This window comes from Artibeus jamaicensis, unplaced genomic scaffold (assembly GCF_021234435.1).
Source record: "Artibeus jamaicensis isolate MK-2021 breed Jamaican fruit bat unplaced genomic scaffold, CSHL_Jam_final scaffold_1283, whole genome shotgun sequence".
Lineage (NCBI taxonomy): Eukaryota > Metazoa > Chordata > Mammalia > Chiroptera > Phyllostomidae > Artibeus > Artibeus jamaicensis.
In genome coordinates, this window is record NW_026522028.1 from 5155836 (window position 1) to 5173667 (window position 17832).

The 17832-nt window shown below is 38.1% G+C and overlaps 1 protein-coding gene across 4 annotated transcripts in view; it reads left to right on the forward strand.

Annotated features, from left to right (window-relative positions):
* Positions 1 to 17832, forward strand: part of DMD (dystrophin) — a 1990869-nt gene that overhangs the window by 1512409 nt on the left and 460628 nt on the right. For all 4 annotated transcript variants that reach the window (XM_053655812.1, XM_037127036.2, XM_053655810.1 and 1 more), the window contains one exon: positions 3115 to 3304. In XM_053655812.1, coding sequence (XP_053511787.1) covers positions 3115 to 3304 — 190 coding nt within the window. The remainder of the gene's footprint in view (positions 1 to 3114; positions 3305 to 17832) is intronic.

Sequence of the window (17832 nt, forward strand, 5' to 3'; positions counted from 1 at the left end):
TGTGAGATAAAGATTGACTGGTCGCTTCTTCCATGTGCAGGGACCAGGAAACTGGCCCACACAACCCAGGCATGTGCCCTGACTGGGAATCGAACTGACAACCTTTTAGCTTGCAGGATGGCACTCAATCCACTGAGCCACACCAGCCAGGGCAAGAAAGCCTTTTGATGTCACCATCCCCTTCCATACTCCATCAAATTCTCAGCTATTTTTGTACATTATAAAGCTGCAATTGCTGAGAATTGAAATCTGTTATATAAAAGCTACTTAACAAATAGATGGTACTTGTAAAGCATCATTACTATTTCTAATACATACTCAGTGTTACTTTTAACATTCAACCAAATATTCTCCAGGGTTGATACTCTAGACAGGAATTTATAAAATAATCCATGTGTAAGGTCTTTAGTTTTGTTCTAAGGAAGTTTTTTTTTTAATTCCTATTTGATTGTCCTAATTTCTACATTTTTATTTATCACATAAACCACTGAAAGCCTTGTGGTTCCAGAAAATCTAAAGGGATGAGGTACTTTCAGAGCTATTTCGAAAGCACAAATATGGCATCCAAGTACCACTGACTTATTTCTAGTCCAGCCTTGGCACAATTCAAATTTAGGAATTCAGCGCACACAGACTGATCTCAGGAGAAAGGATGGAGCCTTAAAACTCCCACACAAGCAGGAAAAACAATCTCCCCTCTGATCGAAGAGGCCTGTAACAGAGCTCATTTGAAGAGATTTTCTGCTGTTGCTGCCATTGAATTTTTTAATGTATTTTCCAAATTAGAAAATATTCAGCCTGATGTTGTCAGTGTTTCAGACCATGAGGGTATCGTTTAGGAAAATGGTGCCTTACTGTCCTGAAAGAGTTAGTGTTCTTCCCTAAGGATCCAATTTACAAAGCAGCAAACTCACTGGTAGGATTTGGCTGGAAATCTCATTGTCTCGTTGGAACCCTTTCATGTGATTTATGGGCATTGGGTTTCACAAATAACTCAAAGTTATTTCCTGGTTACTTTCTCTGGAAGCAGAGGGTAAGTGGTGTTTCAAGTTTAAGGACAGGAGCAACACTGCATCAAGCGCTCGCTGCTCATCATGAAAATGAAGCTGATACTAAAATGCACAGGGTCTCATTCTTTAACCTTCGCTCTGCCACAGGAGAGGTTCATATTGTCCCTTCATTCGGGATGAAAATTCCTAGCCCAAACCTGGGGCTGGAGGTGGAGTGAGTCTTCGTGATTTCTAATGCATGAGCCAACCTAGAAGACTAGCTTGAACTGGATGACATTGCTGCTTTTGTAGCCGGAAAATGCTCCAATGCCAGCAGTTACACCTGTACGATGGCAACATGATTCCTGGTGCTGTAGCCGTGTTTCTGACTTTTGAAATAACACTGAATTAAAAGATACATAAGCAACCCTTCAGCTCTTCCTCCCTGCATCGGTAGCAGGCCTGAGAACTGGAGAAGCAGGCAGCCAGCAGTGCAGGGCCGCCCTTGCACTACACAAAGTTTAACTGATTTCCTGAACCAGAACGCCAACCCACCTTTCAGTGGTGCAATATTCAAGTTTATTTAGGAGTTGATAAATAGTTCAGTAAAATGCTTCCTTTTCCCCAATAGCTGCATCCTCATAAACCTATTCTACCCTCCACCAGTTAATGCAGACAGAAGATTTTTCTCCAGTACGAGCACCAAAATGACACTGTAGAAGACTTGTGTGCTCAGCAGAAACCTCAGCCATGATGAATAAACAGCTCTTCTGGGGCGGGGGGGGGGGGCTTTGCCGCCGCAGGCTCGGCAGGAGTTGTTTATTGCCAGCTTTGCACATCCCATGCTGAAGTTGCTGCTGAAATAAATTGCAATTTTGCATAATTATTGACAATCACATCTTAACAAGCAGTGTGTATCATATTCAAGTGTTCAATTTTTTTAAATCCATTTTTAGCTTATGTTTAATCCCAGAAAGTGTTTGTGTAGTAATGGAAGGCAAATACAGCATTTAAATTGAGTACTAATTTCCTCATTGCAGACAAAATTTACCTGAATCTTTTTAGATGGGACTGTTACCGCCTAAGGCTATTTTCCTTCCCAAGGTATTATTATGTAGATGTTCCATGCAGGCATGTATGTGTGTGTCTACACTGCATGTATTTTATATATATGGTCAGGAAATATGGATATTATTTTAGAGTTTTTTGTGTCATTAGGGAGCTTGGTGCACCACTTGTGAAACAGGAAGTGAGACTATGGGATGCGCGCAGTGGGAACTAACAATTTGAACAACTGTAATGTATAGCTATATAATGTGTGTGGCTTTACAGACATTACTGTATTTTCATTCTCGTGACAGCAGTGTGCATTACGATGAGAATTTAAGAAAGCAGGTTAAGTAACTTGCCCTATCAAATAGTTGGTAGGGAATATCGGGATTCAAACCCAGATCTATCTGGTTTTTTGGCTCTGCTATTTTCGATACACCTAAAATTTCCTTTTGTAAAATAATCTCAGTTGTGCGACAGGCAGGTAATGCAATTGAAAGCTAACACAATGGTTAATGCTATTGGATTATAATGAATACCATAGTAAGTGTTCCACAAAATAATATTCTGCACGATGCTTTCTCTGAAAGATTTATCTAGTTTTCTATTTGTTAATCATTTTGTCCTCCTTTGCCCTCCAGTCCCCCTCTTCTTTTGTCTCCCAGCATTGAACTTTCTATTCTAGTTGTACATTTTCTTGACTTCTTCTTGTCTATCCAATCCTGGTTTCCTGCCTCAAGTGATATCGAGGATCAACATGGTGTAAGGATTTTCAGGGTTTTACATGTAAACATGAGCTTAAAGTTTTGTAGCATATTAAAATAAACTTTCAAAAAATAAAATCAAATAAACTTTCCAAAGTCCAAATATACATGTGTATATGTCAGAAGTGTGTATATATGTGTATGTGTGTGTTTGCTAATTTACTTGTTGCTTTTAACAGGAGCCTTAGCAACAGCTCACCTCTTTGTTCATAGATACAAGTTAGTCCCTTTAGCCTTGCTCTTTTCCTGGGGTTCTCTGGGTGCACCGGATATTTGAGGAGAATTGCATCTGCACATTTTTTCCTTTGCAGAGTGAACGAGCGAGAGGCTGCTCTGGAGGAGACTTACAGATTACTACAACAGTTCCCCCTGGACCTTGAGAAGTTTCTTGCCTGGCTGACTGAAGCTGAAACCACTGCCAACGTCCTGCAGGATGCCACCCATAAAGAAAGGCTCCTAGAAGATTCCAAGGGAGTAAGAGAGCTGATGAAACAATGGCAAGTAAGTTGAGCCTTTCTACCGCTGCGCTCTTGAGAATCCACTCAAACAAGTCTCCGCGTTTGTCCTTCTAACTGATGCTCAGGGGGCACAATATTTATATGGCCTGATTCCTTTAAGCACTTGGGCAAGAAGAAGTGAGGCAGAGGGAGAGGGAAAAGTCATTTATTATCTTTTTTAATCACCAATCTTCTAAATAGTACATGTCTTTTTGTCAGAGAGAAACTTTGCTCAGAGAAAGAAATTAGGGATTTGTTCATTAAATCGAAAAAGTTGCCATTGTTGAGTGTTTATTGAATATTTTACAGGGAAAGCATCTGTATGAATTGTCTATTTTATTTAGCGTTGCTAACTGAATCATTTTCCCTTCATTACTTTCAAATACGTTTTGAAATGCTAATCTGGCATTTTGTAGCTTTCTTCTTAACATGATCTGTGAAAATAAAAAATGAGATGACTAAATTTGTCATAGTTAATGATAATGCAATTTTCAGACAATTGTTTTTCCTAGAAACAAAAATTATTGCTATAAAATTTCATATGCAGAATCACTGAAACCAGAAGCTGAGGGCAGCTGTGTTTAATGAAGTCTTGGTGAGAATCATATTTTACACTTCAAGGTTATTCTCAGTACCTGATAGGATTTTCCTGAACTATTATGGGATTGTTTTATGTGTCACTGGGTTTTCTGGCTTGATATTAGAATTTTACCACTATCACAAATAAAATTTGAAGTGTTAGAATAATACGATCAGTTTTGGGGACTAACTTCATTTGTTTCTTTGTTTCATATTTTGAAATCATGAGTGATCGTGCACTCTGGGTTGAAAAATAATTCCAAAATCAAATCATAATAAGCAAAGGCTTTTCTCCCCTCCTCCTTCTTCTTGTTCTTTTCTGTTTTGAAATGATATTCGATCTACTTTGCTGCTCTGATGCATAGAGTGGATGACAATGGCAATGGAGAGCTTCTTGAATTTCTTCTTCTTGGCTTATCATTCTCCTCAGACCCTACTTGCCTCTCCTCAATATGTATTGGGTTGGTCTGATCATTTGGAGGCAGTTTGCTGGAACGATGCCTCTTTTATCTTTGCAGATATAGATATTTCCCATGGCTTCACAGTGTAAAAACAATGCAAAGTTACACCTTTTTGGTCACTCTTACCTGAATGGTTAGAAAATGTGCTGCTGGAACTTACTTGACTTATGATATTTCACCCATAATATTTTCTCATTGTAAATGCCCATAACACCACCGTAGAATTTTAGTAAATACTATATAGATTCACATATTCTCATCAGCTCATTAGTTTTAGCTCATTAGTTTAAAAATAAAAAATAATTCTCATGACTCAAAATACCTTTATAATAGAAATTTAATAAAATAGCCCTTAAATTAGTGCATAAGTCTGGTCCAGGGCAAAGCTACGTCCATCCATCTCCTATATATTTCATATTGACATCTGCAGTACTATACAATGAAAATTCACTTATAACTCTTAATCTTGAGAAACTGCAAAGATTCTGAATCATTAAAGAAAAAAATTGGCTTGTTTTTTTTACATTGAAAGAATAGAGCCCTGGCTAGTATAGCTGAATGAATTGAGCATGGGCTGTGAACCAAAGAGTCGCAGTTTGATTCCCAGTCAGGGCATATGCCTGGGTTGCGGGCTGGGTCCCCAGTGCAGGAAGGGGGGGGGGGTTGGGGCATGTGAGAGGCAACCACACATTGATGTTTCTCTTCCTCTCTTTCTCCTTCCCTTCCCCTCTCTCTAAAAATAAATAAATAAATAAATAAATAAATAAATAAATAAATAAATAAATAGAAAAAATAGAGGATAAAATACACTTTGTTTAGATTTCTGATCTTTTTTTTAATTTTTAAAATATTTTTATTTATTGATTTGATAGAGAGAGAAACGTCGACCTGTTGTTCCACTTATTCATGCATTCATTGGTTCATTCTTGTATGTGGCCTGACTGGGAATGGAATGTACAACCTTGGTATATCAGGAGGATGCTCTAACCAAGTGAGCTACCTGGCCAAGGGCTGATCTCTCTTTTAAATACTGTTGGAAATGACGCTGAGGAAACATTCTAGGCTTATGCTATATTACTCATTTTTAAAAGTATTTATTCTTAAAAACTATATAAAACTTCCTTAAAGCCCCTGAAAATCTTCAGCATACAATTTTTCCTTTACTAAAGTAGGACTAAGACTTCAGCATCATTTAAACACAGAAAATGTTCTCATTCCTTCTTGGTTAATACTGTCTTTTCTGTGAATTCCAGTTCCCTCAGGTTGAAACTGCATTTTATGAATAAGAATGGCATTTATAGCCAGCTCTGATTTTTAAGGTAGATGGCTCAGTAATGGTCTTTTGATGAGACATTTGGAGGTATCATGATAAAAACTCTCAAGTACTGAAACTATTCATTATTGGTAATGGCACATTTCAACTGATGGAATTGAATCAAGATACTGGGGTTTACAAGCAACTAATGGAAATGCCAATTTCAAAAGTAAATAAAACCATGTATTTTAGGAGATTACATGCAATTTCTATATTGCAACTAAATGGAAACGTTTGCTTTTTTCTCTCTGCAGACAATTTTTTACATTCTTTTATTGTTGTTCAAGTTCAGTTGTCTCCATTTCCCCTCCACTTCCCCCCATCCCAGCCACCTTCACTTCCCACCCTTGATCCTACCCACCTTTGGTGATGTCCATGTGCCCTTTATAGATGTTCCTGAAAACCCTTCCCCCTTACCACCCATTATCCCTTCCCCCCTGGTCACTGCCAGTCTGTTCTTTTTTAAAAATACATTTTATTGATTATGCTATTACATTTGTCCCATTTCCCCCCTTTCACTCTCTTCCATCCTGCACACACCCTCCCACCCATATTCTGCCCCTTTAGTTCATGTCTATGGGTCATACATATAAGTTCTTTGGCTTCTACATTTCCTATACTATTCTTACCCACCCCCATCTATTTTCTACCTACCATGTATGCTACTTACTCTCTGTATTTTTCCCCCTCTCTCCCCCTCCCACTCCCCTGTTGATAACCCTCCATGTGATCTCCATTTCTGTGATTCCATCTCCCTTCTAGTTATTTGCTTAATTTGCTTTTGTTTTTGTTTTAGGTGTTGTTGTTAATAACTATGAGTTTGCTGTCCTTTCACTATTCATATTTTTATCTTCTTTTCCTTAGATATACCCCTTTCACATTTCATATAATAAGGGCTTGATGATGATGAACTCCTTTAACTTGACCTTATCTGAGAAACACTTTATCTGCCCTTCCATTCAAAATGAAAGCTTTGCTGGATAGAGTAATCTTGGATTTGGTCCTTGCCTTTCATGACTTGGAATACTTCTTTCCAGCCCCTTCTTTCCTGTAAGGTCTCTTTTGAGAACTCAGCTGACAGTCTGATGGGAACTCCTTTGTAGGTAACTGTCTCCTTTTCTCTTGCTGCTTCTAGGATCCTCTCCTTCATTTTAGTCTTGGCTAATGTAATGATGATGTGCCTTTGTGTGTTCCTCTTTGGGTCCAACTTCTTTGGGACTCTCTGAGCTTCCTGGATTTCCTGGAAGTCTATTTCCTTTGCCAGATTGGGGAAGTTCTCCTTTATTATTTGTTCAAATAAGTTTTCCACTTGTTGCTCTTCCTCTTCCCCTCTGGTACCCCTATAATTTGGATGTTGGAATGTTTAAAATTGCCCCAGAGGTTCCTAAGCCTCTCCTCATTTTTTTGAATTCTTGTTTCTTCATTCTTTTCTGGTTGGATGTTTCTTTATTCTTCTGGTTCACACTGTTGATTTGAGTCCCCATTTCCTTCCCATCGCTGTTGGTTCCCTGTATATTTTCCTTTATTTCACTTAGCATAGCCTTCACTTTTTCATCTAATTTGTGACCCAATTCAACCAGTTCTGTGAGCATCATGATCACCAGTGTTTTGAACTGTTCATCTGATAGGTTGGCTGTCTCTTCATTGCTTAGTTGAATTTTTTCTGGAGCTTTGATCTGTTCTTTCATTTGGGCCATTTTTTTTTTGTCTTGACTCGCCTGTTACATAGTGAGGGGCGGAGCCTTAGGTGTTCACCAGGGCAGGCAACCCAATCTCTGGGTTGTTACTCTGTATGTGGGGGTGGGGTCAGAGAGGGAACAATGCCACTTGCTATGCTCTGTCAGATCTCAGTCCCTTCTGCTGCTTCCCCCAAGCAAATGGGGCCCCCCTGGTGCTGATTCTCATGTGAGTGGGTTTGTGTATGTCCTGGGACTCGGTGGGTCTCTCCATCAAACTATCCTAGGAGGCTGAGAGTTTCTCCTGCTGCCACCTCAATCCCCACAGGTCTTTTCATTCAGTGTTTTGAGGCTTTATTTTCCTGCACTAGGACCCCGGGTTGTGTGGTCTGTTTTATTCCCCAATTGTTTATCACAGTTTATCTGCATGTGAATGTGGGACCACCCACTCCACCAGCCACCGCCTCACCCCTCCTACTGGTCTGGATGAACGTTTCTTTAACTCCTTGGTTGTCGGACTTCCATACAGTTTGATTTTTCTGTCAGTTCTGGTAGTTTTTTGTTTTTAAATTGTTGTCCTTCTTTTGGTTGTGTGAGGAGGCACAGTGTGTCTACCCACGCCTCCATCTTTGCCAAAGTCCCCCCCCCCCAGTTTCTTCTTAATTTCAGTGTCTCAGGTTCTATTTTGCTTGCTTGTTTTGTTGATTAGGTTCCACTTATAGGTGAGATTATATGGTATTTGTCTTTCACTGCCTGGCTTATTTCACTTGATTTTAAAATTCTGAACAAAAGGAATTTTCTATGATATGCAGAAAGGGAAAATGTGTTAATCGTTTGCCTTTACATTTCATTGGAAGAAGTTGGTACCATTGTTTGATTCTTGCTGTACAGTAGACCCCCTTTATCCACAGTTTCAGTTACCTATGGTGAGCTATGGCCCAAAAATATTAAATGGAAAATTCCAGAAATAAACAAATCATAAGTTTTATTGTGTGCCATTCTGAGTAGCTTAATGAAATCACGTGCCGTCCTGTTCCGTTCTGCCCAGAATGTGAATCATCCCCATGTCCAGCATCTCCACACTGTAGAAGCCCTTGCACGTTAGTTACTTAGTAGCCAGCTAGGTCATCATATGGACTGTCACAGTATCACAGGACACACATTCAAGTTACCCTTATTTGATTTAATAATGGCCCCAAAACACAAGAATAGTCATGCTAGCAATTCTGCTATGCCAAAGAGAAGCTGTCAAGTGCTTCCTTTGAGTAAAAAGTAAAGTACCACAATAAGATGTTTTGAGAGAGACCACATCCAAAAGACTTTTATTCTAGTCTATTGTTATAATTGTTATATGTTATTATTAATTATTGTTGGTCATCTCTTACTGTGCCTAATCTCATAAGCTAAACTTTATCTTAGGCATGTATATATAGGGAAAAAAACATGGTATATCTAGGGATTGGTATTAACTGTGGTTTCAGGCATCCACTGAGAGTCTTGGAACATATGCCTGTGTGTAAGAGGGGACTATTGTACAGCAAGAGTAGCTCTTACATATTTAAAAAAAGGCAACTCCACATGCCTAGCCAGAGCAACAGCTCTGCCAGCATATCTGGCAGATCCGATCCCGATATATCTGTTCACCCAAAAGCAGTGGCATTTGACTTTATATGATTGCTACTAAATGGAGACAGGGAGTGAAAACCTTCACAAAATATGTTTTTGCCTGTGACTGTCAATCAGCCGTTCTATATATGGAGGCTCCAGCTCTCGCTAGACTACCTACCTCTCACTGTTGTTTATCATCCACTCCATAGGATATTTATTTCTCCCAGCCATACTATAAGCATTTGTGTATTATGAAGCATAAGCTTCCTTACTGGAATTAACCTCATTAATTCCACTCTGAAAGCCTTTAAAATTTCTTCCTTGAATTAGAAAAAAAAATGTTACTTTCCTTACTAAAAGCAAGGCCATAATATCTGTCCTGCTACTTGAGGACAATGAGAGATTTCTTAAAAGTATTGTTATTTCTTTAACTAGAATTTTAAAGCCAATATATTTTTATAAAGTAGCAACTACGTAGCAACTACATAGAGCCAAGAGGTGATAGTGTGAGATTTTTTAAATTGAAAATGTAGCCTTAAAATGAAGAACTATATTCATAATCGAATCAGGTTCTTCCTGGGTCCAAAACATTCCCTACTCTGTGCCTCAGAGAACTGATAGAGATGGTTGTGGTCCCGAGCTTGGCCATAAAACTGTGGGTAACTGACTGAAAATAGGAAGACTGCATCTCTGCTAATGTTTCATGAGTTTCACCACTCTTAACTTGTTTTCTAAGTACCCCTAAGAGATAAATGCAATAACAGCTTAAAGAGAAGGTTTGTGGGTGTGGTATGTAGTGGGAGAGATGGTCATAAAGCTGGCATAGTTAGGATTTTTTTTCTCAGCAAGAGAAACTATGGAGCCATTGATACTTGAGATTCCTTCCCCTGTGGTCTGGTTCATGTCTCAAGTCATATCTCTCAATGCCCTCCCTCCTCTGATTGCATTCGTTTTACCTACGAATCCTCTAGACCCTCTTTCTCATTATAAAAATCCTCTTCTAGGAAACAAAACCTATTCAGAAATACAAGTTTAAGAGGTTTTGGATTGTAGAGCAGAGTGTACCTGCAAATTAAGATATCTTAGATTTCTCAGACATTCTCCAGATTGAGGAAGTAGCTTCTTCAGTGTTTCTTACAACAATCTTGGCCCACTGGATAATTCCAAAGGAAGAAAGAAGAACGCAGTGTTAGTAACACAGTTCCTATCATGAATAAATGGAATTGTCACATTTCTTGGGACATCTGAGAATAGAGAAGTACTCTGAGGATTCCAGACTCCAAGAAAAGGAAACCCCTTGCGTATTCTTTTCTGGTGCTTTAATTTATTAGATTTGAGTTTTCTATGTATTTTTAAATCTGTATACTTTGATAAATATAGAATATGAAAGTATTTTTCTTTTGCCTGGTGATGACTGCCTACTATTTTAGATATTTGAAACTTTTTTATGTATTATTTTCCAAAGAACTTTAATTCATCATATCTTTATTAAGCCTCTGTTAGGTGCCCAGCACGATGTTAGGGCTAGCAATGTAAACATGTTTAGAGAGATGCTTTTCAATCGCAGTTCAGGCAAAGGGCTAGCTTGTGTCCAACCACATTTTTTAAATAAAAAGGAGTAATATTAATAGAATAGAAAATAGAGTCCATCACTCTTAAGTAAGAATCAGCATTATTTTATGAAATTTTGTTTTCAGTATCTTGTATATTCGTACATGTATGCATGCATGTGTGTGTACCTACTGGATCACTATGTAAAATACATTCAAGAGACACTGTATTCGAACATGATTTCTGCCTTTGGAGTGCTCATATTCCCAAGGTGAAGATAGACATGCTGAGTATTGTAGTAGAGGGCTTGACAGGGCCTACTAAAAACACAGGATGATTATTAAGGTAAGCCTGCCAGAGACACCAGGAAACTCACCTAGAACTCTGTTTTCCAGTCTTGCTCATACATTAGAAGAGCTTTTAAAAATGCTGATATCTGGCCTGACCAGTGTGTCTCAGTTAGTTGTGTAGCATCCTGAAAAGCAAAAGGCCGCCAATTTGATTCCCGGTCAGGACACATGCCTGGGTTGTGGGTTTTGTCCCCAGTGAGGGAGTGTGCAGAATGCAGCCGATCAATGTTTCTCTCTCACATCAGTGTTTCTCCCTTCTCTTTCTTCTTCCATTCCCCTCTCTCTAAAAAAAAATATATAATAATTAAAATCTTTTTTTAAAAATGCTGATCTCTGGGTTCCAAACACAGAGATCCCAACTGGACTGACCACAACATATCCGGCCCATGATTCTCATGTAGCCAAGGTGGAGAACCTCTGTTCACAGAAAGTCGGAGAATGAGGAGTTTGCTAGGTACACAGAGTTCAAAAGAGAATTTTTGGCAAAGAAAACAGCCTGGCCAAAGCCCCAGACAGTATGGCAGTTTGGGAATCTGAAGGTTCTGTCCGGCTGAGCTGGGAAAGATCAGCTGGGGTAAATGATGCAGACAGACAGCACAGTATCGTAGAGAGAACATGAGACTTGTGGGCAGAAAGACGACTTATTGCACCACTTGTTGCCTGACCTCTAGATCTCAATTATATTCTTCTATGTAGTGAATACAACACTTCACAGGATTGGGGGAGGAGTAAGTAATAGGATAACATGTAAAATGCCCACCAGAGGGGCAGAGTGGTGGACTCAATGGGCTCAGTGTCTGTAAGCTACTGTCTTTCCCTCTCTCTTGCCACCTATCTTTAATAAGAGTTTGGACGGTACATGTAGTCTATGGGAAGCTGGCCTAGTTTTTAAGGAAATGGAATAACCACACTTAACATTATTGAAAAACCACTCTGGTAACTGTGAGGAGAATGAATTAGGATTTAGACCTGTCCAGGAATAATAGTTAGAAAGTTATTTCTGGTCCTTTGCCAATTTTTAAATTGGATTGTTTGGGCCCTGGCTGATGTAGCTCAGTGGATTGAGGGTGGGCCAGTGAAGCTAGGGGTTGCTGGTTCGATTCCCAGTCAGGGCACATGCCTGGGTTGCAGGCCAGGTCCCTAGTGGGGGACACATGAGAGGTAACCATACATTGGTGTTTCTCTCTCTCTCTCTTTCTCCCTCCCTGCCACTTTCTTTAAATAAATAAATAAAATATTTAAAAATAAATAAATAAATTGGATTGTTGGGGGCTTTTTCTTTCTTTTCTTTTCTTTTTTCTTTTTTTTTTGGTGTTGAGTTTTATAAGTTCTTTATAAATTTTGGGTATGAACCCCTTATCAAACTTGTTGGTGAATATGTTCTTCCATGCAGGGAACTATCTTTTCATTTTACCGATGGTTTCCATTGCTGTGCAAACACTTTTGTTTGAATTGGTCCCATTCGTTTATTTTTTTCTTTTCAATCCCTTGCCCAAGACGGTATATCAGAAACAGTATTGCCACGAGAAATGTTTGAGATTTTACCACCTGTGTTTTCTTCTAGAGTTTTTAAAATTATTTTATTGATTATGCTATTACAGTTCTAGAGTTTTTATGTTTTTGAGTTTAACATTTAAGTCTTTCACCCATTTTGAGTTTATTCTTGTGCATGGTGTAAGGAGGTGGTCTAGTTTCATATTTTTGCACGTATCTGTCCAGTGTTTTCAACACCATTTATTGAACAGACTCTCTTAAACCCATCGTGTGTATGTTCTTGCCTCTTTTGTCAACTATTAATTGACTGTGAAGGTGTGGGTTTATTTCTGGATTTTATTTTCTGTTTGGTTACTGTGGACTTATAGCACAGTCTGAGATCAGGTAGCATGGTTCCTCCGACTTGGTTCTTTTTTCTCAAGATTGCTGTGGTTATTTGTTGTCTTTTGTGGTTCTATAAAAATTTTGGAATATGTGTTCCAGTTTTGGGAAATATGCCATGGTATCTTGATAGGAATTGAGTTCAATCTGTAGATTGCTTTGGATAACATGAACATTTTAATTATGTTAATTCTTCTTGTCCACGAAAATAGTATATGCTTCCACTTATTTGTATCTTCTTTCATTTCTTTCTTTGGCATCTTATAATATTCCAAGTGTAGGTCTTTTACATCCTTGGTTAAATTTATTCCTAGGTATATATTTTTTGGTGCAATTGTAAATGGGATTTCTCCTAGTTTCTCTTTCTGAAAGTTCATTTCTGGTGTATAGAAATTTCTGGATATTTATCTTGTATCCCGATTCTTCACTGAATTCATTTACTAGTTCTAGCAGATTTTGTTGGAATCTTTAGAGTTCCCCATGTACAGGATCATGACATCTGGACATAATGACTGTTTTACTTTTTTCTTTCCAAATTGGATGTCTTTCATTTCTTGTTGTCTCATTGCTCTGGCTAGGATTTCGAATATGATGTTGAATTAAGAGTGATGAAAGCAGGCATCCCTGTCTTGTTTCCAGTCTTAAGGGAAATGCTTTTAGTTTTTTCCTGTTGAGTATGATGTTAGCTACGGATTTGTTATATATGGCCTTTATTATGTTGAGGTATGTTCTCTCTATTCCCGTGTTGTTGAGAGTTTTTATCATAAATAAGTGCGGGATTCTATTGAGAGGTTTTCTTGCATCTTTTGAACTGATCATGTTGTTCTTAGCTTTCATTTTTAATGTATTATATCATGTTTATTGATTTGTGGATATTGTATTAATCTGGCATCCCCAGAGTAAATCCCATGTGATCATGTTGTATGATCTTTTGAATGTGTTGCTGCATTGAGTTTGCTAATATTTTGGTTGAGGATTTTAACATCTATGTTCATCAGGGATATGGGCCTATAATTTTCTTTCTTTGTGGTGTCTTTACCTAGCTTTGGAATGAGGATAATGCTGGCCTCGTACAATGAGTTTGAGAGCCTTCCCTCTTGAATTTTTTAGAATAATATGAGGAGAGGTGTTTGCTCTTCTTTGAATGTTTGGTAAAATTCACCTGTGTAGCCATTTGGTCCAGGACTTTTTTGGTTGGGAGTTTTTGAATTACTCCTACAATTTCACTAGTTGTTATCAGTTCATTCAGATTCTCTGATTCTGCTCCATTTACTTTTGGAAGATTGTATGTTCCCAGGAATCTATCCTTTTTGTCCATATTGTCCAGTTTGTTGGCATAAATTTTCTGTAATATTTTCCTACAATCTTTTATATTTCTGTGGTGTCAGTTGTTATGTCTCCTCTTTCATTTCTTTTTTAAAAAATATTTTACCTATTTATTTTGAGAGAGAGGGGAAGGGAAGGAGAAAAAGAGGAAGAGACACATCATTGTGTGGTTACCTCTCACATACCCCCTACCGGGAACCTGGCCCACAACCCAGGCATGTGCCCTGACTGGGAATCAAACTGGCAACCCTTTGGTTCACAGGCTGGTGCTCAATCCACTGAGTCACACCAACCAGGGCTCCTCTTTAATTTCTGATTTTATTTATTTGGGTCCTCTCTTTTTTTCCTTGATGAGTCTGGTTAAAAGTTTGCCAATCTTATTTATCTTTTCAAAGAACTATCTCTTGGTTTCATTAATCTTTTGTATTTTTTAAAGTCTATTTTTTAAATTTGTACTTTGATATTTATTATTGTTTTTCTTCTACCCACTTTGAGGTACATGTGTTGTTCTTTTTGTAGTGCTTTAAAGTTTAACCTTAAATTGTTTATTTCAGATTATTTTTTGTTTTTGTATGTAGAATTCTATTTTTTTAACTTTTCAACCCAAGAAAAGATGCATAATCTTTCATAGATTTTAGTTTTTAAATGTCAATAATGACTCTTTTTTTAAAAGCTTTTGTAAACTCTTCACATATAAACAAACTTCAATACTCTCATTCTTGAAAATAAACACACTGCACTGAAAATTAACAATATTCTGTGTTTTGTAAGAACCTCCTTGGGGAAAATAAATTGACTTGCTACCCCTATCTTTCAGCCAGACAAAAGACATTGAGATTCCCAGAAACACTTCAGTAACAGTAGCTTATTTTTTTTCCAACAGTCTTACCAATATTGGAAGCCACATCATTAGCTTCTGGATATGTTAATAAATTAATAAAGTTGCTTTAAATGTGTGCTTAAAGCATTGGCACAGAAGTCAGTGAGAGGCTGGCACTATTCACTAACTTTCTTTGTTCTCTATTACAACCTGAACAAGATCTATGTCATTTAGGTCTTATTCTCCAAACAAAAGTAGAAAATGTCAGGGAAAGTTAAACCTCAGAAGTCACAGAAATTGACATTACTTTCTCCTCCTTCCTTTGTCCAAACTCAAAGGTTTTTTTTGAAGGTTAGAAGTCTTTGAGATCAGACTTCTTCGGCCAAAAAAAAGAAGAAAAGATATTCCTTTATGCACTGGGTGGCAAGGCCCTTTCCTTTTGGAAAATTCAGAAAGCCTGAATTGGGGGATCATATAAAAGGATCTGCAGTCTTGTATTTACAAATTATTTTAAAATGAACTTCCTTCGTGTCTCTCTTGTGCCTTTCATAGTTCTGCTAATAAAATATTTCAGGTATTAGTCTAAGATTAATAGTATTCAAAATAATTTAGCTTATCAGCATGTGATTTCCATTCCACATGAGGTCCATTTGCAGTTTACATGGTTTTCTAAATTACATTAAAATAAAATGTCAAAAAGTTCACTTTTTTTCATTTTTAACAACATCAATCTTTGAAGAAAGGTTATTGAACAAAGGTCTCTGCATAAATCAACCATTCCCTGTAGAGGTAAAAGAAGCCATTATACCTGGTTATGAAAGAGAGTTTCATGAATGGGAGAGAAATAAATCATTCCCCACTGGAGATCATATTAGTCTAGATGGAAGAATGTCTATTTCCTGATAGTGAGAAAGCAAGAAATTACTTTTGTTTGCTCCTGCATTGTGCTTGTCCTTGAGAGATCTATTAGCAAGTTCATTATTCAATATTATTATTATTATTATAACTTGCCATGATCTGAGTCATTATAAGTGTAATTTTTTTTAATTCTCTAAAGCTTTCAGTTTTTCCCCTCTAATTTCTATTCACCTCCAACATCTTTTAAAATTATGTTATTTAGGGGGAGTTACAGAAAAACTTACTCTCTGCCGAGAACAGCATTTCACCTGCTCTCAGGAGCCAACCACATTTCACCTCCGTCCTTTGCTCTCCATCCCACAGTTCAATATTGGACTCACTTCAAGGCTGTGGCCCCAAATAGAATGAGCCCTGGATATTTATGAACTGCTCCACCAGGCATTCCTCACAATGATTTAGCCATAAATCCTATTTTTAGTTTTTACAGTAGTTTCACAAATGGTTGGAAAACTGTGGTACATTGCAGCTTTAAAAGCCAAAATAAGTATAGATAGCATTTTTTACCCACTCTGAGAAATTGTTGACATTTTCTCTTTCAGAGTAGAAAACACTTGTCATTATTTGGATATAACCATTGGATTGAGTGGACAACTGTAAATTTATTTCTTGTCCATGACCTAAAAGAAATTTTTGTATTTATCCAATATATACACATAGTAGAACCATACTTTTGGAGTGGGTTCCTGAATGTGACTTTCAGAGACAGCCATTGAGAAGTGGGATCTACCACAGAACAGTAAAGAGGAGTTGAAGGTTGATGAGAGCTGCGCTTGGCCCCAAAGAGGAAATGACAGTAGTGGGACTTAGGAGAGGAGGACAGGGACATCTAGCCAATGAGATGAGGGAGAGAATTGATGAAGACTAGTGCAGAGTCCTTTGGTGTCCCCCTGGGAGGGGCTGCTTCCTGTAGACCTTCTAGGGAAAAATCAGGGTAGCGATTCTGGTAAACCAGCCAGAAATGTAACAGCTTGAAACAATAACAGTTACTCGCTCTGCACTTCAATCTATCAGTTGGGCAAGGTTCATTGGGGCTTCTTGCCTCTGCTCTTGGTGATGGCAGCTGGGGCAAGTCCACTGGCTGCTGGGACATGCATACACAAGTGGGCTCCCTCACATGCCTGGCAGATAGGTGCTGGCTGTCAGTTTCCCTTCCCATGAGCCTCTTCGCGGGGCAGTTTGAGCTTTTTCTCAGCATATAGTCGCTGGGTCCCAAGAGCCACCATCCCAAGGGACAAGAAGTTGAAGCTGCCAGCTTTTTAAGACCTGGGCCAGAAGCTAGCATGGGTTTGCTTATGTCATATTCTATTTGTCACGCAGTTGAAGAGCCCAGATTCAAGGAGATGGGACATAAACTTCACCTTTTCTTGGAAAAGTGTCAGGGAGTTTGGAAGTCATGTTGTAAGACTGCACAGAGAGCTTCTTGTGTAAAACACTGAACTGAATATTAAACAACAAGGAGGTATTATTGTGATCAAGAGAAGATACTCTCTTTGCCCAGAGTACCCTTTCCCTCCTTGTCTACCTGCCTAACCCCTATTGGTGCTTCAAATCTTGATCAAAACCTTCTCTCGGAAGCATTATCTGGCCTTGGCCCCCAGTGAAAACAGGGATAGGTAGCAATATATGGGTGTTTTACAAATTTTAAGCTTTCTTCAACAACAGAGCATAAATTACTTTTCTTCATTCTTAAAATCTGTAAAATAATCATGATAGTAACTTGAATAATGAAAATATATCTTGAGTACAATAAAGTATCTCTCAAACAGCAATACAGATGCTTATATTTTTACTTTCCTGTTTGCTTTTCTTCCGCTACTGTTTGCCCCAAGGTATTTTAGTGGCTTCAAGTTTCATCTGTGCGAGCATGCACCATTTAATTTTTAGAGGATGCGTGTCAATAACCTCATGTGCATAGCTTAACTGACTAATCTGGCCACAAGGTAGCCTAAGAAGATCTTAGTTTTTCTAAATTTAATCCCTCTTTCCTATCATTTCTCTTAGTCTCAGTTTCTCTCTCTCTCTCTCTTTGCCTTTGTCTTTTTCTTTTCAAGTG